Source organism: Aotus nancymaae, unplaced genomic scaffold (genome assembly GCF_030222135.1).
Source record: "Aotus nancymaae isolate 86718 unplaced genomic scaffold, 86718_ANA_hifiasm-v0.15.2.pri h1tg000058l, whole genome shotgun sequence".
In the NCBI taxonomy this organism is placed as follows: Eukaryota; Metazoa; Chordata; class Mammalia; order Primates; family Aotidae; genus Aotus; species Aotus nancymaae.
This window is the reverse complement of record NW_026988472.1, coordinates 27,083,459-27,108,849: the sequence shown is the minus strand read 5'-3', so window position 1 is coordinate 27,108,849 and position 25,391 is coordinate 27,083,459. Positions and strand designations below refer to the sequence as shown.

At 37.2% G+C, this 25,391-nt stretch overlaps 1 protein-coding gene across 12 annotated transcripts in view; it reads right to left on the bottom strand.

Moving 5' to 3' along the window:
- The window catches only part of DMD (dystrophin), a 2,277,745-nt gene that overhangs the window by 828,106 nt on the left and 1,424,248 nt on the right, over window positions 1-25,391 (bottom strand). For all 12 annotated transcript variants that reach the window (XM_064364425.1, XM_064364424.1, XM_064364427.1 and 9 more), the window contains one exon: window positions 2,044-2,191. In XM_064364425.1, coding sequence (XP_064220495.1) covers window positions 2,044-2,191 — 148 coding nt within the window. The remainder of the gene's footprint in view (window positions 1-2,043; window positions 2,192-25,391) is intronic.

Below are 25,391 nucleotides of genomic sequence, written 5' to 3'. Positions count from 1 at the left end.
TTTATTGCACTTTAGGCTCTTGGGTATCTGTGCAGAACATGCAGGATTGTTGCATAGGTACATACATGACAATGTAGTCTGCTGCCTCCATCCCCCCGTCACCTATATCTGGCAGGAAATTGAGACAAGAGATTAAATAACAGCTCCCAGGACACAAATCTAGCAAGCAACAAAGCTGTGATTCATATTTGGGTAGTTTTATTCTGGAATTGTCATTTTTTACCCCATTTCCCTAAATTTCTCTTACTCATCCAGCATCACATAGTGTATGCTCTTTCCCAAGACATCCAAAACCACCATGATATTAACAACTGTATTTTATTTATTTTTGTCATCTAGAGTTGCAGTGTCTGCTACAGTACCCATTCACCATCCAACACTATTAATGTTTCATCAAAATTCACAAAAATAAAATCTCAAGTTCCTCAGTCACACTACCAACTCTTCAGGCATTCAAAAGACACAAATGGCTAGTTGTTACAAAAATGGATAATGCAGAACATTTTCATCATATCAAAAATTCTATTTGACAGCCCTGATCTAGATTCTTTCAGGAGAAAATACAATCATGTGTATTAATTAATAAGAAAATGCCACTAAATATGTCTCAAATGAATTATCAATTATATTACTATATATGACACTCAATACATTTAGGAAAGATAAATTTCCAAGCATAGACTGAGTTCATTGTTCTAGGGTATAACCATCTTCAAATTATTCCCATTCTTTTCTTTTTTTTTTTGAATATCAAATACCTAGTAAAACATCTGCTGTATTGTCAGTGCTCCATATTTGTTTTAATTTGAATTGAGTCATATATTATTTTTATGCTTTATCTCTTGTTCAGGAGTAAATTTCTTGTTTCATAGAAATAAATGTTTGAAAATGGACTCTACATGTGTAAACCAACTGAATCATTGATAAAGGGGCAATTTCATTTCTTTTTGATTATGTGACCTTGTAAAACGATGATAATAGCAACCATTTTCAAAGTTTGATACAAAGATTAAATAAAATAGTGAATGTAAATATATCTAATGCTTGGCACATAACTGAATGATTAAACATTAATTTCTCTTCCCCTTTCATCTTCTGTTCAACAATTAAAATGAAATAGATCCAAAAGAGTTGCTTTCCTAAAACTAAAACCATGAAAGTTAATCCAACTGTACAATCAGAGCATGTCAGTCGGCCAAGGGAAGTAATCAGTAATAAGCAGACATCACAGTAGAAGGCATGAAAAGCCAGTGGAATAAGCTGGATGTCTATTCAACCAAACAGAATGTGAACCAACACCACGTCCCACACCCCTAGACAAATAAGCTAAAATGAAACATTGCTTCAGGGGAATATAATGCCTTTAATTAGAGGCTGAAGTAGAGAGATTGATTTAGCAATTCAGATCTTCCCTAAGAAAAGGGATTCTTCTTTTTAAAGACGATTCTCAAATCTCCAGGTATGTAGACCAGGACAGATTAAAAAATGATTCCCATTTAGATTTAGATTTTATGATTCCACAATCTAATCAGTTTTTTAAATTATTTGAAGTTGTAAAGTTCTCAAATAAATCTAAAATTAAATTCAAATCACTTTTTAAGAAAAAACTGTGCATTATGTACCTTTAGATATGTGTGTATGTGTATATATATATTTATATGTATGTGTGTGTGTATGTACCTTATTTGAGATATATATATATATATATATATCTCCTAACCTTATTTGAGGAATATACACACACACACACACACACATAAATATATATGTGTATATATATGTATATATATTTATACATATGTATAAATATATATGTGTGTGTGTGTGTGTGTATATATATATATATATATATACAGACATACATATGTTCATATGTGCACTGGTTCAGAACTGCAGGGTTAAGACAAAATAAAGTGAGAAAAACACTTTAGCAAGGAACTATAAATAACCCAATGGGCAGAAAACCAATGATTAAATTAAAACATAGATTCATATACTTCTTTATACAAGTAGGACCTGGGGAATTTGAGAAAGTAAAATTACCTTGACTTGCTCAAGCTTTTCTTTCAGTTGCTGCTCATTTCCAGGTTCAGGTGGGATACTAGCAATGTTATCTGCTTCCTCCAACCATAAAACAAATTCATTTAAATCTCTTTGAAATTCTGACAAGATATTCTTTTGTTCTTCTAGCCTGGAGAAAGAAGAATAAAATTGTTATAAACAACATATTTCTCAAAATATTTTTTACTGCAAATTGGAAAACAAGCATGGCAAACAATTTAAAAATAAGCAATTTAAAAGATGCTAACAATACATAATTTAAGAAAATTCATTCACTTTGAACAAGGGAATTTCAATACTTCAAGAATCTCTAAATGATAAGAGATTAAAGTTGATCAAGAAAAATTCTGATGTAAAAATTCCTAGCAGGGCGCAGTGGCTCATGCCTGTAATCCTAGCACTTTGGGAGGCCGATGTGGGCCAATCACTTAAGGTCAGGAGTTCGCAACCAGCCTGGCAAATATGGTAAAACCCCATCTCTACTAAAAATATGAAAATTAGTCAGGCTCATTGGCAGGCGCCTGTAATCCCAGCTACTGTGGAGGCTGAGGCAGGAGAATCACTTGAATCTGGAAGGCAGAGGCTGCAGTGAGCCGAGATGATGCCACTGAATTCCAGCCTGGGCAACGGAGCAAGACTCCACCTCCAATCAATCAATCAATCAATCAATCCAACATTATGTCATTATATCAGAGCAAGGTTTCTCAACTTTAGCATTGCTAACATTTAAGTTTGGATAATTCTTTCCCGTGAGAGGTTATCCTGCGCATTGTAGGGTATTTAGCAGTATCCCTGGCCTGTTGTACACACTGAATAACAGTAGCAATGCCTTACCTTTGAGCAGAGACAACAAGAAACGTTTCAAGGCATTGCCAAATATGCTGGGGGGTTTGGGGGGGTGGGGACAAAATTATCCCTGGTTGAAAACCACCTAAAAGAAGTATATAATCTAAAGTTGCAGGTTTTAAAATGTTTAATTAAAGTATACTTATTGAAAATTATGGGACAAAAATATAAACAAGGTTTCTGTTTTGTTTAAGTAGCAACCATTTTATCTGCTCCTGATTCTGTGGGTCAAGGATTTGGATAGGGCTCAGTGGAGCAGTTCTGTTCTGTGTGGCTTCAGCTTGGTTTAAAATAAAAACACCAAATTATTACATGCTGAACTGTTTTCCAAATTATGACTCACAGCCTTATTTGAGGAAAGAGAAAAACTGATTTAAAATACTTCTTAACATATGTTGTACTCGTGGAAGTTTTAATTATGAAAATGCATATACTCCATGCTAATTAGCCATACATTTATTCTTATATATTGAATTGTAAGACAGCTGAACAAAATTGTTTGTGCTTAAAATAATTTAAAATGTTTTGTTTTGTTGTCTTTTAGAAACTATGTATATCTTCCGTGGAAGCTTTTAAGTATAATATATGTACAGGACAGTGCACAATTTAACTGTATAGCTCAATGGTGTTTTAAAAATTGGACACACTGTACAACCAGAGAAGGAAATAGAATATTATCAGAATCCCAGAAATCTCCTCTTACCCCTTTACAGTCAACTTTGACTTTGTTTTGCCTGCACTGATTATTATGAAAGTGGAATCATATGGCTTATACTCCTTTGTGTCTTGCCTTTTTCATTCAAAATTATCTTTATAATAATCCACGATGCATATGATTTTAGTTTGTTCATTCACCTGGCTGTATAGCATTTAATTGCGTAAATATAGTACTTTCGATGGACATTTGTGATAATTCCATTTTTTGAATGATTAGCTAAAAATTGTTTTGCTTCCTATTAACAAATGTGTATTGAAAGCTTACTATCTTCCAAGAACTCTACTGGGCATTAGGATTAAAGATGTATGTGTTATATACCTTGTCTTGAGGATTTTATAGTCAATGAGAAGAAGCAAGCATGTAAGCCAAGGATTATGATTAAGTATTGTAGGAGGAGAAGTTATTTCTGGGGCAGTGCTTGGGAGATATCCCAGAGAAGATAATGATCTGAGTCTTGAAGCATGACGATAGATCAGCATGTTGCAGGAATAAGAGGCAGCCTGTTTAAAGACAGCCTTGAAAGAACTACAGTTACAATCATTCTCTAAATCAGAATCTGGTTATTGGACTTCTGCTTGTCTATCTTCAGTTGTTATATTTCATAAGAGCTTGTTGAAAGTCTGTTTCAGAAAATGTAAAGTTACATTCTTCCCTCTGTTTATTGTCTTTTAAATTCATGTATACATTTATTCACTTATTTTACAAATATGTATGTTTTATTGTTTTTATTTTTGTGGGGACATAGTAGGTATGTGTATTTGTAGGGTACATGAGATGTTTTGATACAGGCATGCAATGTGAAATAAGCATTTATAGAGAATGGGGTATCCATCCCCTCAAACATTTATCCTTTGTATTACAAATAATCCAATTACAGTCTGTACATGCTTAACACAGGAGCAAGAGGTATCTGTTGAACACCCAAGTCAGATTGTGCCATCCCTACACTCAAAACTCTTCCATGCACTTCTAATTCACTCACCACAAAAGCCAAAGTCATTATATTGTTCTACAAAGGTCCAGATTTGTGCTGTTCAAGATGGTAGGCACTATCATACGTGGCTACTGAGCACTTGAAATGTGACTAGTACAAATTGAGATGAGCTGTAAGTGTGAAATATACACCAGATTTCAAACACTTTGTATACAAAAAAGATCTCTTTACCTGCTGCTCAGTTTTGCTGTGAACGCAGAATTGCTCTAAAAATAGTCTATTTAAAATTATTTAAAACATAATATATATCACATTAATATTGCATATATCACATACAGGTTGAAATCATAATATTTTTAATATATTGATTTAAATAAAATAGATTAATATTAATTACACCTGTCTTCTTCTACCATTTAATGTGGCAACTAGAAAAATTCGATTATATCTGTGATTCATCTAATTTTTTTATTGAATAGCACTGATCTATAAGACCTGATGATTCCCTCTTTCTATCTCTCGACCACATTCCCATCTACTTTTACTTGCTTCTATCCTTACTGATAGTCACTGGCACCCTTGGCTCTGTTCCGCTAATACACTAGATGGGTTCCTGTTTCTGAGCCATTGCACCTGCTCTTCTTTATGCCTAGAAAGTCCTTCCTTGAAATATCAAACATGGTTGGCTCCCTCACCTCCTGCAAGCCTTCCTTAACGACCCTAGTTAAAATTGCATCTCCCTGCCAAATTTCTATTTTTTCTCTCTGATCTTTCTCTTTAGTTCTTAAAATTAGCATATTTTATCAATTTTGTTATTTATTTGTTGTGTTATCTATCTCACACATGAAATGAAGCTTCCTGAGGGCAAGGATTTTTGTGTGTTTTGTTTACTGCTGCAATTCTTGCTCCTGAAACAATTCCTGGCACAGGATAAATAATTGTTGAGTGAATTAATAATGTATCCCAGCATTCTTTTTAATCTTGCATGAATTTCTGTTCTACTTTTAATTTTTAAAAATATTTCTTTTTAAATTATGATACATAATAGTTGTGTATATTTATGGGGTACAAAAATATACACAATACAAGCATACAAAGTGTAACAATAAACTTTAATACAATATAAAACAATATAAATACAATATTTATATTTTATATTTTTATATATTTATATTTTATAAACAATATACTTTAATACAAGCATACAAAGTGTAACAATAAAATCAGGGTAATTAAGGTATCCATCACCTTAGGCATTTATTATTTCTTTGTGTGAGGAACATCGCAAGTCCTCTCTTTTAGTTATTTTGAAATAAAATCACCTTTCCAATTCTTTGAAATATTGATTGTGAAACATTGTTTCATTTAATCACGAACATGCACTACAGTATTTCACCAAATTAAAGACCTCTTCAGATGCAGGCCATAGAGTACCATCATTTTAAGTACGAGTGAGGTAGAGGATGGAGAAGTGGAGAAGAATGCTGCTGATTAAACTATGACACTTATCACTTAGAAGTTTTATTTTGCTATTACTCTTGTTCTTTTAGATTTATTGTTAGTTTTGCCAAAGGTCCCTCTTTCATATGCATGAAAAGTAAAATATAAATGAAAAAATTTGGTTGAGATGTTTCTAAAACACCTTCACATTTAGAGGCTGAATTTCCTGTATCATTTGTCCCTTCAGAGTCACAGGTGTCTGTCTTTTCCCACACCATATCATCCTCTGTGGCATTAAGAGAGTAAATGATGTAGCATTTCTTTTTTGTTTGTTTGTTTTGGAGACAGGGTCTCCTTCCGTTGCCCAGGCTGGCGTATACAGTGACACCTTCATAGCTTACAAGCAGCCTCAACCTCCCAGTTCAAGTGATGCCCCCAGCTCAGCCTCCCCAGTAGCTGGTACTACAGATGCACACACAACCACAACCAACTAAACTTTTTGTTGTTATTTTGTTGTTGTTGTTATTTTTGTTTTGTTTTGTTTTTTATTAGCTATGGGGTCCCACTTTGTTGCCTGGTTCAGGCTGGTCTCAAACTTCTAGGCTCAAATGATCCTCCCACCTCAGCCTTCTAAAGTGTTGAGATTACAGACGTGAGCCACTGCACCTGCCCTCCTAGCATTTCCTAAGGGGGCTCTAATTACTGTCTCTGTCATTTTCTTCTAAGCCATGTGTGTCCTGACCAACAGGAAAAGAGGAAAGCTTGCCCTTATTTCAGTGATGTTAATGTTGTAAAATGTGCAGCTTAGAATAGATGGAATTTGGTTAGTTTGCAGAACCTCCCATAGAGACAGGCTCTTGTGGCTACTACCAGGTTGTTGGTTGTTTCAGGATTCTTGTTTTAAGTCTTAATGTAATGACAGATAACTGTTATCTGAATTTTATTATGGCATTACTTACCTGATGCTTGAGTTTATTTTCCACTAATAGAATTGATAATGTTTTGGCTTCAATTTCCGTTGGCATTAGTGTTTTATTATATGAATTTTTTCCAATAAAAATATTTTGATGCCTCCCATCCATGTACAAACTAGTTTATTTGATATTACGGTTTAGCAAATTATTTGAGATTTATGGAGGAAGGGATAGAAGATGAAGCCAGTGAGGTGGTCAGAATCTGGGTTAAGAAGCACCTAGAATGTTGCTTACTGTTTTAAACTTTATGTAATGAACTAGATGAATTACTTAAAGGCTTTTAGTATAAAATATTTGTTTCATCAAAAGCTCACTCCGGCTACTCTGTGGGGGATGATGCTGGGTAAGTGTGATAAGACAAGAGACAGAAATCATTCAATAGACTATCACAATCTGCCAGGCAATAAAGTAATGAAGGTCCAATGCATGAAGTTGTAGCAAGGAAAAAAGAGATGACAGGAAAAGTTTACAATGTAGAAGGATACTCAGTAGGATTTGCTGATGGAGAATGAGTGGTCAGTATTAGTAGTTAACAATTACGAGTACTTAAGACACGGCGGGAACTTAGCTATCAAATCCTCACAACACTACAATTAGATGTGTACTATTATCTCATCACTTACAGATAGCACAAAATGAAGCTTAGTATTTTTTCCCATGGTCATACAGATAATAAATGGTTAATCCTGGTTCATTCCTGGGCCATTGGGGTCAGAGTCTGTTTTTAACTTATCCTGAATATAACATCTGATCTAGGAGTACTTCTACCTTATCTGGCTGGGAAGATGAATGCTATTTAGTTCAGCTGAGAGTATATTTTGTTGTCTCATACATTTTGGGGAGAGTACTAGTTTAAAAAATCAAGAGATCTAGAGATTAGGGAGAGAGGAAAGCTGGAAATAAGGACTTAAGTCATTAGCAATCAGTTGGCAGAGAAAACACGGTAAACTAACTTTTGAACTAATAATTAACATTTCATGTTTGCTATTTTCTGAGTCCATTCTTGCTTCATTTTATGAAGTTTAATCACTGACAATTCTCTTTTTAAAATTGAAAATAGGAATAACTCAGTTTCCTGGCCTTTTGTCGATTTCTTATGTATGGCTAAATTTACGGTTCCTCCTTTTCTTCCACTCTAAGCCAAAGGAATACCTACGGTGCTCTTCTAGCCTCTCCAAAAGCTACACAGACCTGTGAAGGTGTTCTTCAGATTCCAAACATTCAGTGAAGCGAGAGGATGCTTTTTCCTTCTTGGAGTCTACATACTTAATCTCATTGATTCTCTCAAAGTCTCTGCTTCTTTTGACGTCAGAGAGATGAAAGCAGTGAAGGGAAGGAACTGTCTCTTACCACAAAAACTGCACTCCCCACAAAGCTTACTACCCCTTCCTATGTCAGTCTTTTTTTTTTTTTTTTAATATTTGCAAATCATTTATTTGATCAAGGATTTATATACAGATAGTGCAAAGAATTTATACAGCTCAATAGTTAGAAGCTAATTAAAAATGTGTAAAAGATTTTAGTAGACATATCACCTAAGAAAATATATGAATAGGGAGATCCAAAATGGCAAAATAGGAACAGCTCTGGAGTGCAGTTCCCAGAGAGAAGAATGCAGAGGGTGAGTGATCACCACATTTCCAAACGAGTTTTTACTGCCCACAGAACAGGAGATTCCCGGAATGAAAAGTGCCACAAGTTTCCAGCATGGCTGCTTCAGCTGGCGCTGCAGGTCTCCCTACAAAAACTCGCACAAATCCGGGTGGCTGTTTCAACAGTTGCCCGGAATGCCTGGGATACAGAGCTGCCCATTCAACTGAGAAAAAGGGGGCTAAAATAGGGAGCTAGGTGATCTGGCTCAGCGGGTCCCACCCCTCACAAAAACCAGCCTGAAACGCTCTGGATTGAGAGTTTTGCAGCAAGCGCAGCTGGACCCAGGACAGTCCAGCTCGGTGGGGGGAAGGGCATCAGCCATTACTGAGGCAGTCTGCCACTACCGAGGCAGTCTGCCTTTACTGAGGCAGTCCACCATTACCGAGGCAGTCCGCCATTACTGAGGCAGACCACCATTACCGAGGCAGTTCTAACAGGAAGTTTACACAGCAGCAGAGCAGAGCCCACAACAGTTCAGTAATGCCTCTGCTGGCAGACTGTTGTTGGACTACCACCTTGCTGGGCAGAGCATCAGTCTTCCTAATCTTTGCTGGGACATGGAGTACAGAGGAGGTTGGAAATTGCCGGGAATAGAGGTAATACCAATTTTGCTTTCCTATGGGGAAGTGGTTTGTCTGGATTGCTGGCAGCTTGTTTTAGAACGTGGAATAGCACCATTTCACCTCAGATTCCGACCTTAGACTCAATTGTGGAAGAAAACTTCTAGTGTAGGCATCCTTTATTTGTTTAAATATTTCAAGCTGATTTAATTCCTTGGGTCTAGATTTTGAGGGTATGTCTCATCTTTTTCTCTCTCTTTACTACGCTGCAAATTATTGCCTCCATTACTATTTGACTCCAGATGATTTTGCACAGCGTTCTGAATACTTTTAGTTAAGTCAAATCTTGCTAAAATCTGATTACATTTGAAAAACCTAGACACACTGGAAAGGCTTTTAAACATTTTCAACTTTCATCTAGAAACAGAAAATTTTAAGGAAAAGAACACCCCAAGCCCCCCAAACAAACAAAAATTTAAAGAGCAGGAAAAAATAATATCAAACCAAAAAATAATAATAATCAACCTCAAGTTTAGAAAATTCTAAATCAAATACTCCCCTCTCCTCAAATATGTCTCAATTTATTTACTTGTGTATTTTTTCCTATCAAGACTATTCAGCAAAGAGATATGTACTTATTCATTATAGTTGAGATTTAGACATATTACTAAGATCAAACTCTATAAACATTATATGTGAATTGTCTTCATTTATTATTCTACTATATCTCTGTAGGTCATTAATTACTCTTTGAAAAATTGATTTTTAAGATCCTAGTAATAAAATATATATGGGTACCCTATATTTCACCATTATTGTGTTATTAGGAATTTTGTTTGCTTTCATTTTTTATTATAATGAATAACCCTACAATAAACACATTCGTTTATACATTTTGGATCACATATCTGCTGGAACAAGAATGAAAAGTTAACAATGGGAATCCTAAGGATTTAGATACACATTGTTGAATTTCTGTCAAGGCTGGCACTCAAAACACTCATAAACTACCACCAACAGTTAGAAAATACTTGTCTCACTACACTTTCACCACTACTGAGCATTACAATTTATATATCTGATAAAACAAGTAAAAAGCATGCCATAGATATTTTAAGTACTTTATTAATAGGAAAGTTGAAAATGTTGTATGTGTGTGCATGTTTGTTACTTATTTAGTTTCTACTGTCAATTATCTGCAATGTCTGTTGCTCATTTTTCCTGTTTTCTTATTTTTAAGAGCTCTTTTCATATTATCTTAAACACAGATTTATTGAGAATATGTTTCCAGGTTCCTTTTTGCCTTTTATATTTTTTTCTAAATAAAATTTAACAGTTTATTTCTTTGATATTATGTTCATTGATAGTATTCTTAAAATTGTGGACATTTTACCATTGTTCAGATATTCTCACTTATTCTTGATCCTTACTTATTCATTTGTTAAAAAAAGAAAACCATCTTAAATTTGTATAGTGTTGCTTCTAACTTTGAAGAGTTTTTCAGAAATTCGTATTTTTTACCCCAGCACCATCTCTTCTGAATTGATTTATGGTGCTTTCTTCACTATATTTTAAGTTTCTGCTTGTTAATCTACTGTAGATTTTTGTGACAGTAATGCACTATGTCAATCATTGCAGCTTTAAAATGTTTAATTTCTGGTAGGTTAACCCACATTCCCACTTTAGTTATTCTAATTTATGTAATGTATCATTTGGTCAAATCATAAAATAATTCTCACTGAAGGTTTAAATGGAATTGCATTATATCAACAAGTTAATTTGTGAAGAATTACTTGTCTGGTGGAGGACCTTTGGGCACCCCCCCCCCCCCCCCCCCCGCCACATGGAAAGTGCCTAACTTCCGGATGAGGAAAGCCCCTCCTCCCTCGCAAGGAGGGTCCCTTATCTCACTCTGTCTGCCGCCTTGGCTCAGCCCGATTCCCGGCAAACATCCCCCCTGCCCAGTCCCTTATCTCACTCTGTCTACCGCCTTGGCTCGGCCTGATTCCAGCAGCCTTCCGGCCGGGCAACCAACTGAACCAATCACCATCCGCCCCATCAGCTCTCCAGTAACTTCCAGCCCGACAAGCTCCCTGCCCGGCAGACATCCCCCCCGACAGCCAACCTGACTCATTGCCACCTGCCAAATCAGCTCTCCCACTCCCCCCAATCCTTCTACCCCTATAAAAACCGCCAAACAAAGAAAGCCGGTGCGAGACTGCTGACTCTTCCCCCGTTACGAGTCCAGTCCGCCCGGAGACTCTCCAATAAAGCCTGAACTCCTCTTTCATCTGGTCTAATTCGGTCGCGCCTTGGGGTCCAAGTTATGAGGGTCCGGGCAGGTCAGACATTACTGTCTTTCCAATATAATTCTGCTAAATTTTCTATATTTACAGTGTTTTTGGAAACAGAGTATCTGAGACTCAATGGTGCACTATAAATAATTAAGTACATTTTGTAATTAACCTTCAGGATCAATTTGAAAGACAACATCTTGCATATGATTTTATGGATATTAACCATATACTAATTTAGAAAACTTTTAAGAACTCTCAGCGTAAATCATCACTTAAATAGTAAAAGCTTTGGCTAAGCTTTTTGCTATCTTTCTTTTTACACAATGTTTGTGAAACCTTTTTTCCAGTGATTTATTTTTTTTAAAAAAATACACCATCTTTTAAATATGAAAACATTTGGTAGTCATTTCTTATCTAGATTTTTTTTTAATACTTTGAAATATAAAAAAGATGGTGACAAAATCCTACCGGGACCTTGTTATAATCTGCTTTTCCAAGTGCATGTGTTTTCTGAAATTTCAAAAGCCTCGATTTGAAGTTTTATAAGCTGCAATTTGAATTTATGTATTCAGATTATTGCAGAAAAGCAAAGAAACACAGCTAGCATTTCCAGGATTGTCTCTTGACAGAACAGTTTAAACGTGCTTTATATTGGCATTCATCACTTGAAGTGTTATTTCTTTGTTTACCGATTTGCTTAATGCTTATTGTAGGATTTATTCAGACAAGTGGTAGTAATAATAAATGGGATATTTAACATTACCCATCTGCAAATAAGTGCTAAATGTTTTACTTTTAGAAGCATTTCAATACATTTAGACATTTAGCATTTATTATTATTATTATTGCATTTGGGCTCTGGGGTACATGTGCATGTCCTGCATCCTGCAGGATTGTTGCATAGGTACAAACATGCCGCGGTGGTTTGCTGTCTCCGTCCCCCCCCACCCCCCACCATTGCGTACATCAGTACATCAGGCATTTCTCCCAGTGTTATCCCTCCCCCCCCACCCCCCTACCTCCCATCCCTCCCCTCTACCCCCTCACCTATCCCTGTGTTGTTCCCTTCCCTGTGACCAAGTGTTCCCATTGTTCATCACCTGCCTATAAGTGAAAATATGCAGTGTTTGGTTTTCTATTCTTGTGTCAGTTTGCTGAGAATGATGGTTTCTAGGTTCATCCGTGTGTCTACAAAGGACACGAACTCATCATTTTTTATGGCTGCATAGTATTCCATGGTGTATATGTGCCACATTTTCTTTAACCAGTCTATCATTGATGTGCATTTGGGTTGGTTCCAGGTCTTTGCTATTGTAAGCAGTGCCACAACGAACATACATGTGCATGTGTCTTTATAATAGAACAATTTATAATCCTTTGGCTATATACCCAGTAATGGGATTGGTGGGTCAAATGGAATTTCTATTTCTAGATCCTTGATGAATTGCCACACTGTCTTCCACAATGGTTGAACTAATTTACACTCCCACCAACAGTGTAAAAGTGTTCCTATTTCTCCACATCCTCTCCAGCATCTGTTGTCTCCAGATTTTTTAATGATCACCATTCTAACTGGCCTGAGATGGTATCTCAATGTGGTTTTGATTTGCATTTCTCTAACGACCAGTGATAATGAGCATTTTTTCATATGTTTGTTGGCCACATATTTGTCTTCTTTTGTAAAGTATCTGTTCATATCCTTCGCCCACTTTTGAATGGGTTGGTTTGGTTTTTTTCCTGTAAATCTGCTTTAGTTCTTTGTAGATTCTGGATATCAGCCCTTTGTCTGATGGGTAGATGATTGCAAAAATTTTTTCCTGTTCTGTTGGTTGATGGTTTACTCTAATGATTATTTCTTTTGCTGTGCAGAAGCTCTTAAGTTTAATTAGATCCCATTTGTCTATTTTGGCTTTTGTTGCCATTGCTTTTGGTGTTTTAGTCATGAAATCCTTGCCTATGCCTATGTCCTGAATGGTTTTGCCTAGGTTTTCTTCTAGCGTTTTTATGGTGTTAGGTCTTATGTTTAAATCTTTAATCCATCTGGAGTTAATTTTTGTATAAGGTGTAAGGAAGGAGTCCAGTTTCAGCTTCCCGCATATGGCTAGCCAGTTTTCCCAACACCATTTATTAAACAGGGAATCCTTTCCCCATTGCTTTTTTTGTCCGGTTTGTCAAAGATCAGATGGTTGTAGGTGTGTGGCGTTGCTTCTGAGGTCTCTGCTTTGTTCCATTGGTCTGTATCTCTGTTTTGGTACCAGTACCATGCTGTTTTGATTACTGTAGCCTTGTAGTATAGTTTGAAGTCAGGTAGCATGATGCCTCCAGCTTTGTTCTTTTTCCTTAGGATTGTCTTGGCTATGTGGGCTCTCTTTTGGTTCCATATGAAGTTTAAAGTGCTTTTTTCCAGTTCTGTGAAAAAGGACAATGGTAGCTTGATGTGGATAGCATTGAATCTATAAATTACTTTGGGCAGTATGGCCATTTTCAGAATATTGATTCTTTCTAACAGTGAGCATGGAGTGTTTTTCCATCTGTTTGTGTCCTCTCTTATTTCCTTGAGGAGCGGTTTGTAGTTCTCCTTTAAGAAATCTTTTACCTCCTTTGTTAGTTGTATTCCTAGGTATTTTATTCTGTTTGTGGCAATTTTAAATGGGACTTTGCTCATGATTTGGCTCTCTGTTTGTCTGTTATTGGTGTATAGGAATGCTTGTGATTTCTGCACATTGATTTTGTAACCTGAGTCTTTGCTGACCAGCTTAAGGAGGTTTTGGACTGAGGCAATGAGGTCTTCTAAATATATGATCATGTGATCTGCAAGTAGGGACAATTTGACTTCTTCTTTTCCTAATAGAATGCCCTTTATTTCTTTTTCTTGCCTGATTTCTCTAGCTAGAACTTCCAATACTATATTGAATAGGAGTAGTGAGAGAGGGCATCCTTGTCTAGTGCCAGTTTTTAAAGGGAATGCTTCTAATTTTTGCCCATTCAGTATGATATTGGCTGTGGGTTTGTCATAAATAGCTTTTATTGTTTTGAGATATACATTTCATCAATACCTAGTTTATTGAGAGTTTTTAGCATAAAGGGCTGTTGGCTTTTATCAAAGGCCTTGTCTGCATCTATTGAGATAATCATGTGGTTTTTGTCTTTGGCTCTGTTTATGTGGCAGATTACATTTATAGATTTGCGTATGTTGAACCAGCCTTGCATCCCCATTATGAAGCCTACTTGATTGTGTTGGATAAGCTTTTTGATGTGCTGTTGGATTCAGTTTGCCAGTATTTTATTGAAGATTTTTGCATCAATGTGAATTATGGATACTGGCCTGTAGTTTTCATTTCAGTTGTGACTCTGCCAGGTTTTGGACCTGGACTTTTTTTGGTCGGTAGGCTATTAATTGCTGCCTCAACTTCAGACCTTATTATTGGTCTATTCAGGATTTCAACTTTTTCTTGGCTTAGTCTTGGGAGTGTGCAAGTGTCCAGGAATCTATCCATTTCTTCCAGATTTACTGGTTTATGTGCATAGAGTTATTTGTAGTAATCTCTGATGGTAGTTTGTATTTCTGAGGAATCCGTGGTGATCTCCCCTTGATTGTTTTTTATTGCATCTATTCTATTCTTCTCTCTTTTCTTTTGTATTAGTCTAGCTAGTGGTGTATTTTGTTGATCTTTTCAAAAAAACAGCTCCTGGATTTATTGATTTTTGAAGGGTTTTCTGTGTCTCTATCTCCTTCAGTTCTGCTCTGATCTTAGTTATTTTTTGTCTTCTGCTTGCTTTTGAGTTTTTTTAATCTGGCTTCTCTAGCTCTTTCAATTTTTATGATAGGGTGTCAATTTTAGATCTTTTCTTGTTTCTCATGTGGGCATTTACTGCTATAAATTTCCCTCTAGACACTGCTTTAAATGTGTCCCATAGGATGTGGTATGTTGTGTCTTCATTCTTGTTGGTTTCAAAGAACATTTTTATTTCTGCCTTCATTTCACTGTTTATCCATTCATCATTCAGGAGCAAGTTGTTCAGTTTCCATGTGATTGTATGGTTTTGATTGCTTTTCTTAATCCTGAGTTCTAATTTGATTGTGCTGTGGTCTGAGAGACTGTTTGTTATTATTTCCATTATTTTGCATTTGCAGAGGAGTGATTTACTTCCAATTATGTGGTCAATTTTGGAGTAAGTGCAATGTGGTGCTGAGAAGAATATGTATTCTCTAGATTTGGGGTGGAGTGTACTGTGAATGTCTATTAGGTCCACTGGGTCCAAATCTGTGTTCAAGTCTTGGATATTCTTGTTGACTTTCTGTCTTGTTGATCTGTCCAATATTGTCAGTGGAGTGTTAAAGTCTCCCACTATTATTGTGCAGAAGTCTAAGTGTCTTTGTAGATCGTTAAGAACTTGCTTTATGTATCTGGGTGCTCCTGCATAGGGTGCATATATATTTAGGATAGTTAGCTGTTCTTGTTGCATTGATCCTTTTACCATCATATAATGCCATTCTTTGTCTCTTTTGATCTTTGTTGGTTTAAAGTCCATTTTATCACAGACTAGGATTGCTACCCCTGCTTATTTTTGCTCTCCATTTGCTTAGTAAATCTTCTTCCATCCCTTTATTTTGAGTCTATGTGAGTCTTTGCAGGTAAGATGGGCCTCCTGAATACAGCACACCCATGGGTCTTGACTTTTTATCAAGGGTGCATATATATTTAGGATAGTTAGCTGTTCTTGTTGCATTGATCCTTTTACCATTATATAATGCCATTCTTTGTCTCTTTTGATCTTTGTTGGTTTAAAGTCCATTTTATCACAGACTAGGATTGCTACCCCTGCTTATTTTTGCTCTCCATTTGCTTAGTAAATCTTCTTCCATCCCTTTATTTTGAGTCTATGTGAGTCTTTGCAGGTAAGATGGGCCTTCTGAATACAGCACACCCATGGGTCTTGACTTTTTATCAAGGGTGCATATATATTTAGGATAGTTAGCTGTTCTTGTTGCATTGATCCTTTTACCATTATATAATGCCATTCTTTGTCTCTTTTGATCTTTGTTGGTTTAAAGTCCATTTTATCACAGACTAGGATTGCTACCCCTGCTTATTTTTGCTCTCCATTTGCTTAGTAAATCTTCTTCCATCCCTTTATTTTGAGTCTATGTGAGTCTTTGCAGGTAAGATGGGCCTTCTGAATACAGCACACCCATGGGTCTTGACTTTTTATCCAGTTTGCCAGTCTGTGTCTTTTGATTTGGGCATTTAGGCTATTTACATTCAATGTTAATATTGTTATGTTTGAATTTGATCCTGCCATTTTGTTACTGGCTTGCTTTGCCTGTTAATTGACGTGGCTCCTTCATTGCATCATTATTATTTACCATTTGGTACGTTTTTTCAGTGGCTGGTACTGGTTGCTCCTTTCCCTGTTTAGTACTTCCTTCAGTAGCTCCTGTAAGGCAGGTCTTGTAGCAACAAAATCTCTCAGCAATTGCTCCTTCACTTCTGAAGCTTAGTTTGGCCGGATATGAAATTCTGGATTGAAAGTTCTTTTATTTAAGTATGCTGAATATTGGCCTCTACTCCCTTCTAGCTTGCAGAGTTTCTGCTGAGAGATCTGCTGTGAGTCTGATGGTCTTTCCTTTGTGGGTGACTCGACCTTTCTCTCTGGCTGCTCTTAGGATTTTTTCCTTCATTTCAACCCTGGTGAATCTGACAATTATGTGCCTTGGGGTTGCTTTTCTATAGGATTATCATTGTGGTGTTCTGTGTATTTCCTGTATTTGAATGTTGGCCTGCTTTGTTATGTTGGGAAAGTTCTCTTGCATAATATCTTGAAGAGTGTTTTCCAACTTGTATTCATTCTCCCCATCACATTCAGGTACACCAACCAAGCGTAGATTAGGTCTTTTCACATAATCCCATAGTTCTTGGAGGCTTTGTTCATTTCTTTTCACTCATTTTTCTCTAATCTTGCCTTCTCGTTTTATTTCATTGATTTGTTCTTCTATCTCTGATATCCTTTCTTCTACTTGATCTATTCAGCTGTTGAAACTTGTGTATGCCTCATGAAGTTCTTGTGCTGTGTTTTTCAGCTCTATCAAGTTGTTTATGTTCTTCTCTAAGCTGGTTATTCCAGTTAGCATTTCATCCAACCTTTTTTCAAGGTTCTTAGTTTCTTTGCATTGGGTTAGAACATGGTCTTTTAACTCAGAGAAGTATGTTATTACCCGCCTCCTGAAGCCTGCTACTGTCAATTCGTCAGATTCATTCTCTGTCTTTTTCTGTTCCCTTGATGGTGAGGAGTTGTGATCCCTGGGAGGAGAAGAGGTGTTCTGTTCTTTGGTGGTTTCATCTTTTTTGCACTGTTTTTTTCTCATCCTCGTGGTTTTATCTCCCTTTAATTTTTGAAGTTGGTGATTTCAGGAGGAGTCTCTGAGTGGACTTTTTTTCTGTTGAGGTTGGAGCTGTATCTTTTTTGGCCTGTAGAGGGCGTGGCTGGGCTCTCTCGGGTTCAGTCAGGTTTTGGGTGGGTGGTCCTTCCTGGAGTTTGTTTGCAGGTGACATTGGTCCTGCCTTCCCAATGGAGCTCGATCTTCCTGGTTGGGGTCAAGGTGGTGCATTTGCTGCCAAGCTCTCTAGTGAGGGCTTCAGTTCGAGTTCTGTGGAGGTGGGGCCTGCCAGGCCTTATGGTCTGTTTCCCTGCTTTCAACTCTGCCTCCCTCTTTGGGATGGTCCGTCCGGCTGGCGTTAGTCCAAACTCCTACCCAGGTCCCTGTGACAACTTGCCATGACCAGCAGTAGCCGCTGCTCAGATTTGCATCGACTACCCACAGCGCCCCACCATCTGGCAGGGCTCTCGTGGACTGAGGGTGGAGGGATGAGGTAAGCACAGGATCCAAACGGAGCGCCGAGTGGGTTAAGTCCCCCAAACTTCCGAGCCAGCTGCGCGTTTCAGGTGGGGACGCGTTCCCCTCCCATCTTGATTTGGCCACCTGGGCGGCTCTGCCCTGCAGCTCCTTCCCTGGGCCTAAGTCCAACGCCCTATCAGCCCCACAGAAAAGAACCCAGCACCTCCTTTAGAATCGTGAAGTCCTCTAGCCCTCTGCGTCTCATTTGCTGGGAGCTGTGCTCCGGTGCTGGCTTATCTCCGTGATCTTGGCTCCCTCCACCCCATTCCATTTAGCGTTTTTTTAAAGAATGGCTTCTGCTTGAAATATTGCTTCTGTTACCATTTACATTACAAATGTTCCTAATGAAATTAAAAGCAGCACATATTATGACGGTGAGAGATTTGCATAATCAGAAAGGAAGAGCTACTCGTGTTGCTAAATTCAGTGAATTTAACATTAAGTCTTAATGAACACTTTCTGTACGGCTGCTCTTATGGTAAGAGGAACAATCTGCCAAATCACATGGCATGAGTTTGGTGGGGGATCTAACAAGGGTTTCAGGCAAAGTGCTAGATAGTTTCGCAGTTAATCTCTTTTAATATTCCATACATCCTTTGGATTGGCTTTCATATGCTTTCAGTGAAGAAACTGAAGTTCCAGAGATTGATACATCACATATCTAAAGGTGACTATCTCATTTTCCAAATGAGAAGTCACTTTCTCCAAGTTTTTTGATCACTTTTAACATAGAAACTTTAGAAAATGTAGATATAATTATCACCTGTTTATATATAATGCTTAATTAATTTGATTCTGTGTACTACTTTAAAATTATATAGTACAAAATATTATATCACTAGATCACATTTCTTCATTCATATTTCATACAACAGGTTTGTTCAAGTTCTTCACATGCACCTTCAACACTGAAATTTGCATCCTCATGGTTGTGTTTATTGTCACCTAACTCAGTTTTCCAAAGGGTATCATTTTTACTTACACCCATGAGGCCTGAGGTACAGCACTGCTGAATCTATGAGTAATGTTTCACTAGGAATTTTATTCCAAGCCACAAGCACACACTTATATAACAAAATACAGTTTTATGTTATGTAAAGACAGTTTTATCCTTTTTCTGTGCCATATGTCTATGAGCTATACCATGTAACCACTTAATGAGTTACTTTTAACAGTATTCTTTGCATAGCTTGTTTACGGTGCCATCCAACTCTTGAAATTGTGATGTCATACCATCAAAGTCAATCCCTAAACTATGTTAAATTTGTTTTCCTCCTGTGTGTGTGTGTGTGTGTGTGTCTCTGTGTGTGTGTGTGTTTTGTCCTCCTCTATCAGGTTACTTCTGCAAGCCTCCAAAATAAGCATAAATTAAGAATAAGTCTAGGCAGTACTTTCCCAGATAGTACTTTGTTATTTTGACTGAAATAAAATGAATGACCATCTTGTTATTTGAGAAACTTTAGAAGAATTCAAGTATATGTTGACTCTCCCTGAGAGAAAAATGAAACAAAACAAAGGATTCATTTCTAGGCACACCTAGTAACTTCCTCAGATGATACCCTCTGTAGGACATTATCAGAATCAGAACCCAAGCATCAACTTTATTTGTAAGCCAACATGTCTACCATACCTGGTTAGTGCTTAATACAATTAGACATTTGTTCATTTTGCCTAAAGTTTGTGTCTTGTGGGAATAAAGTGCTCCTGAGCGGGATTTATCCCCCTAATCTTATATATAATCAATATTTGAATATTTCTCAGTCATTCACGCCTTACTATTAAGGAAATGATTAGCAACTTTAGGGTAGATGTGGAGAATGATGAGGGAAAACCTGAAGGTTAGCAATGCAAATATCTGTATGGAATGTAAGTCCAAATCTAAATGCTGCCAGTTATTAGCTGAGTATGTGAACACAGGCGAGGTACTTAACCTCTTTAGCTCTCAGTTTCCTTGTCTTAAAATTAGAACAAAAAAACTTTATAGTGTGGTTGTGAGGATTAATTTTTTTCCTCAGAAACCCAAGATTTAGCCTAGTGCTTCACTAACAGCTCTCAAAGAAAAAAAAAAAAAAAAGGTAGGAAAAAATAAAAGGAGATACAAAAAAGGGAAAATACGGATACAGAGCTTTCTATTTTAATTCTAGAATTGTGTCTAAGCCCATGTGCTTATACAGACAGAAGTATGTATAAAACATTATGAGTACACAGGGGGAGTACTTAAAATAGAACTTTTGATGAGCCATCTGACAAATTCATTTCTCTCTATTGACAAACTACCTTGACAAATTTTGCTGGGGAAAAAAATGAGAGAATTAATGTCAATGTATGAGTAAATGTGCCACCAGATGAGACTTCTTCTAGGTGAAGCATATGGCTAATTACAATGCAACAGCCATTGATTGAGTGTCCACTAGTATCCAATGATATGGCCGTGAATATCAGCAGCAATCCCTGCTTCATGGACCTTACATCCTATTGGGAGGAAGGGGAGGCAGACAGTAAACAAGATAAAGAAATAAAATATATAAATTATGATATAGTAAATGCTACAGAGGAAAACAACCAAGCATGGAAGAGGGGTGGAAATATTGAGGGGAAGATGCTGAGCAGTTGTGATTTTATAAAGGGTGATCACAGAAGGCCCCATGGAGAAGGAAGCATTTGAGTAAAGACCTCATGGTAGGGACTGGCTAGCTGCTCATTAGACAAGTTTACTCATTTTTCTTAATGGTGCAGCTAGCTGCTGTTTCCCAGTCTCCCTTGCCATTAGTGTGGCTACATGATTGAGTTCTAGGCAACGGAATGTGAGCAAAAGTGATGCTCATGAATATGAAGCCTGGCTCATAACCCCACCTCCACTAACCACCACTACATAGGTAATATTCCTTGTTCTTTTTCATTCTAATGTACAAGAGCACACTGATTTTGAAATCCATGTTAAAGACGTCGGAGCCACAAAACCGCAGTACCCTGGGTACCCTTGATTCACCATTTAGAGGAAAGCTACTAGTTGACCAGAACACTTTTATAAAGTTTGCATGAATAGAAAGTTTCTATTATGCTAAGCCACTGAGGTATGTTTTTTTTTTTTTTTAAATAGCAGCTTTAATAAAGTTAGGTAATATGGAAATAAACAAGTGAGGAAGCAAGCTATGCAAATATTGTGGGAAAGAATACCGTAAGCAGAGAAAACAAGTACAGAGGCCTTGAGGCAGAGGTGTAGTAAGAATGCCCTAAAACAACAAAGAAGTGAACAAGAAGTCGGGAAATGGAACTAGGAAAGGAGAGTACTAGATGTGGTCAAAAAGCCTTCAATTAAGAGATTCTATCTAGACTCTCAAGGCTTTTATAATTCATATCCCACATATACCTTTTAAATATATCCCACATCGAATATAGTTTTTAGATAAAAAGAAATTATAGAGTAATATGTTTGGGAAATCTCAGATTGAACCACGTTCTCCAATCCTACTTTAATAGATCCAGCCAGCTAACTGAGCCCCAGGACTTACCCCAAATTTTTGTATATGCTGTCTACACAGGTGCTGAAACAGACTTCGGAAAGATCTGAAGATGCTTTGGATCTTCATCTATCAGAGGCAGAGTTATATCATCTATCAGTAAAGCCTGTCACAAAGCCATTAGCATCTGGTAGACAATGCAATTAAGAGGGCATGACTTCGAGTAGTTTTTCTGATTTAAATCCCAGTTCAGTTTTTCCCTTCCCAGACATTTAAAACACCATCATTTTCCTGCCTAAACCTGCTCCTCTGTCAAGTTCAATGGATGACTCCACCAGCTCCCATTTTTTTAAGCTGAAGATCTGGAAGTCATCCTTGATTCTTCTCCCTCACTCCCAGAACCTATCAATAAGCATGTCCTCATAAGTCTACTTGAGAAATCTCTCTTGAGTCTGCCCACTTCTCTACATCCTCCTGTCACTGTTTCCTTCTCTCCTTTTCTGATTTCAACTTTTATTTTAGATCCAGGTGGTATATGTACAGGTTTGTTACCTGAGTATATTATGAGATGCCGAGGTTTAGGGTAAAAATGATCCCATTACACAGGTAGTGAGCATAGTACCCAATAGGTAGTTTTTCAACCCTCGCCCCTCTCCTAGTACTCCCCAGTGTCTATTGTTTTATAAGTACCCAACGTTTAGCTACTAGTTATAAGTGAGAACAAGCAGTCTTTGGTTTTCTGTTTCTGAGTTAATTCTCTTAGGATAATGAACTCCAGCTGCATCCATGTTCCCACAAAAGATGTGATTTTATTCTTTTTATGACTGTGTAGTGTTTGATGGTGTATGTGTAACACATTTATTTTATTCAATCCACCACTGGTGGGCACCTAAGTTGATTCCATGTCTTTGTTACTGTATAGTGCTGTGGTGAACATGTGAGTACATGTGTCTTTTTGGTAGAAAGATTTGTGTTATTTTAAATATATACCCAGTAATGAGACTGCTAGGTTGAATGGCAGCTCTCTTTTAAGTTCTTTGAGAAATTTTCAAACTGCTTTCCACAGTGCCTAAACTAATTTACATTCTCATTAACAATGTGTAAGCATTCCCTTTCCTCTGAAACCTCACCTGTATCTGTTGCTTTTTGACTTTTTAATAATGGCCTTTCTGCTCTGATTTCTAACAGCCTCTCTGAAACTGCTTTCTAATTAGCTTCTGCCTCCTACCTCGTCTCTTTCTTATCTATTCTTGACACTTCAGAATAAGCAATCTTTCTAAAATATGTTGCAGATCATGTTCTCATACACTCAACAACTTCCTAGTGCCAATGGGATAAAATATAACTTCTCCAGTATGGATTAAAAAGCCCTCTGTGATCTGGTCTCTACTTCTATTTCTTTATCTTTCTTTGCACTCTATAATTTATGGAACATCTTACTCTTCCTTAAAATCCAGTACTATATGCATGTCAGACTTTATCACACAATGTTCCCTCTGCCTGGGATGTCCTTCCATACATCTTCATCTAGGTAGCTCCAAGTTGACCTTTCCGATCTCAGGTTAGACATCACTTCCTCTACAAAAAGTTTCCTTGATTAATTAGACATCCCCAACCCAGGTATAGGTCATAGGTCATGTTAGGTAGTTCCATAGCCCCTCATAACGTTTCTATCACAGGAAATATTGTCATTTCCCGTGTTCATCAAAATATTGCAAGTAGCATAGGGGCATAGGGGGCAGATTTTCTTTCCTTTTTTTTTTTTTTCTTGAGACAGAGTCTTCCTCTGTCACCAGGCTGGAGTGCAATGGTGCAATCTCGGCTCACTGCAACCTCCGCCTCCTGGGTTCAAGTGATTCTTCCGCCTCAGCCTCCAGAGCGGCTGGGACCACAGGCGCATGCCACCATGCCCAGCTAATTTTTGTATTTTTAGTAGAGACGGGGTTTCACCATGTTAGCCAGGATGGTCTCAATCTCTTGACCTCGTGATCTGCGTGCCTCAGCCTCCCAAAGTGCTGTGATTACAGGCAAGAGCCACTGTGCCCTGCCTTCCTTCTTTTTTTAAATTTATTTATTATACTTTAAGTTCTAGGGTACATGTGCAGAATGTGCACTTTTGTTACATAGGTACACATGTGCCATGGTGGTTTGCTGCATCCATCACCTCATCATCTACATTAGATATTTCTCCTAATGCTATCCCTCCCCAATCCCCCCACCCCCTACTATCCCTATCCTAGACTCCATCACCCCACAGGCCTCAGTGTGTGATGGGTGTGTGATGTTCCCCTCCCTGTGTCTGTGTGTTCTCATTGTTCAACATCCACTAATGAGTGAGAACATGCGGTGTTTGGTTTTCTGTTCTTGTGTCAGTTTGCTAAGAATGATGGTTTCCAGCTTCATCCATGTCCCTGCAAAGGACATGAGCTCATCCTTTTTTATGTCTGCATAGTATTCCATGGTGTATATGTATGTGCCACATTTTCTTTATCCAGTCTATCATTGATGGTCATTTGATTTGGTTCCGAGTCTTTGCTATTGTAAACAGTGCTGCAATAAACATGTGTGTGCATGTGTCTTTATAATAGAATGATTTATAATCATTTGGATATATACTCAGTAATGGGATTGCTGGGTCAAATGGTATTTCTATTTCTAGATCCTTGAGGAATTGCCACAGTGTCTTCCACAATGGTTGAACTAATTTACACTCTAGGGAGCAAATTTTCTATCTGTTGTGATCACACTATCCTCAGTACCTAGCATATAGTATTTGCTTAGTTCCTATATTAATAATCTCCTCATGACAACATCTTAATTGTATATCTCCAAGTAATAACATTATTCATAGTGGTCTGGGGAGATTTTCCATGAAGAACAAAGTATGTGTGTATGGGGAGCAGGTTCTGTGTAAAATTAACTAAATTCAACCAGGAAAAGCTATATACCAAGTGTTTGTAAACTATGGCTCATGAGCCAAGTTGTGCTCACCACCTGTTTTGGTAAATAAAGTTTTATTGAAACAGAGCTATACTCATTCATTTACATACTGTCTATGATTACTTTCATTCTACAGTAGCAAAGTTGAGTAGTTGCAGCAAAGATTGAATGGCCCACAAAGACAAAAACATTTATTATCTGGCACTTTACTCAAGTTTACCACCATCTGCTATGTGATAAATCTCTTTCTTAGACACCTACTAGGGAGTTAAAGATATGAGAATTCTGATATAAGAAAATCTGTATAATCTTTATAAACCAGTGGAATGTGTAGTCATGAAAATCTCTATGACAATTAGAACTACTCCTTACCGCTGAAACAATCATTAGCACCTTACACAATTATTATTCCACAGGACATATAGAAAAACTAGACATGACATCTGATTATATTTGTTTTGCTTAAATTTGTTTAATGTTTCCAACTATGAGAAACTATGTCTACTTACCTTAGAATCAAACATGGAAAATGGTCAAAAGACCTATGCCTCTGCCTCACTTTCCTTGTCTTGGCTTTTACATTATGCAAGTTTCTTTCTTCATTTTTCT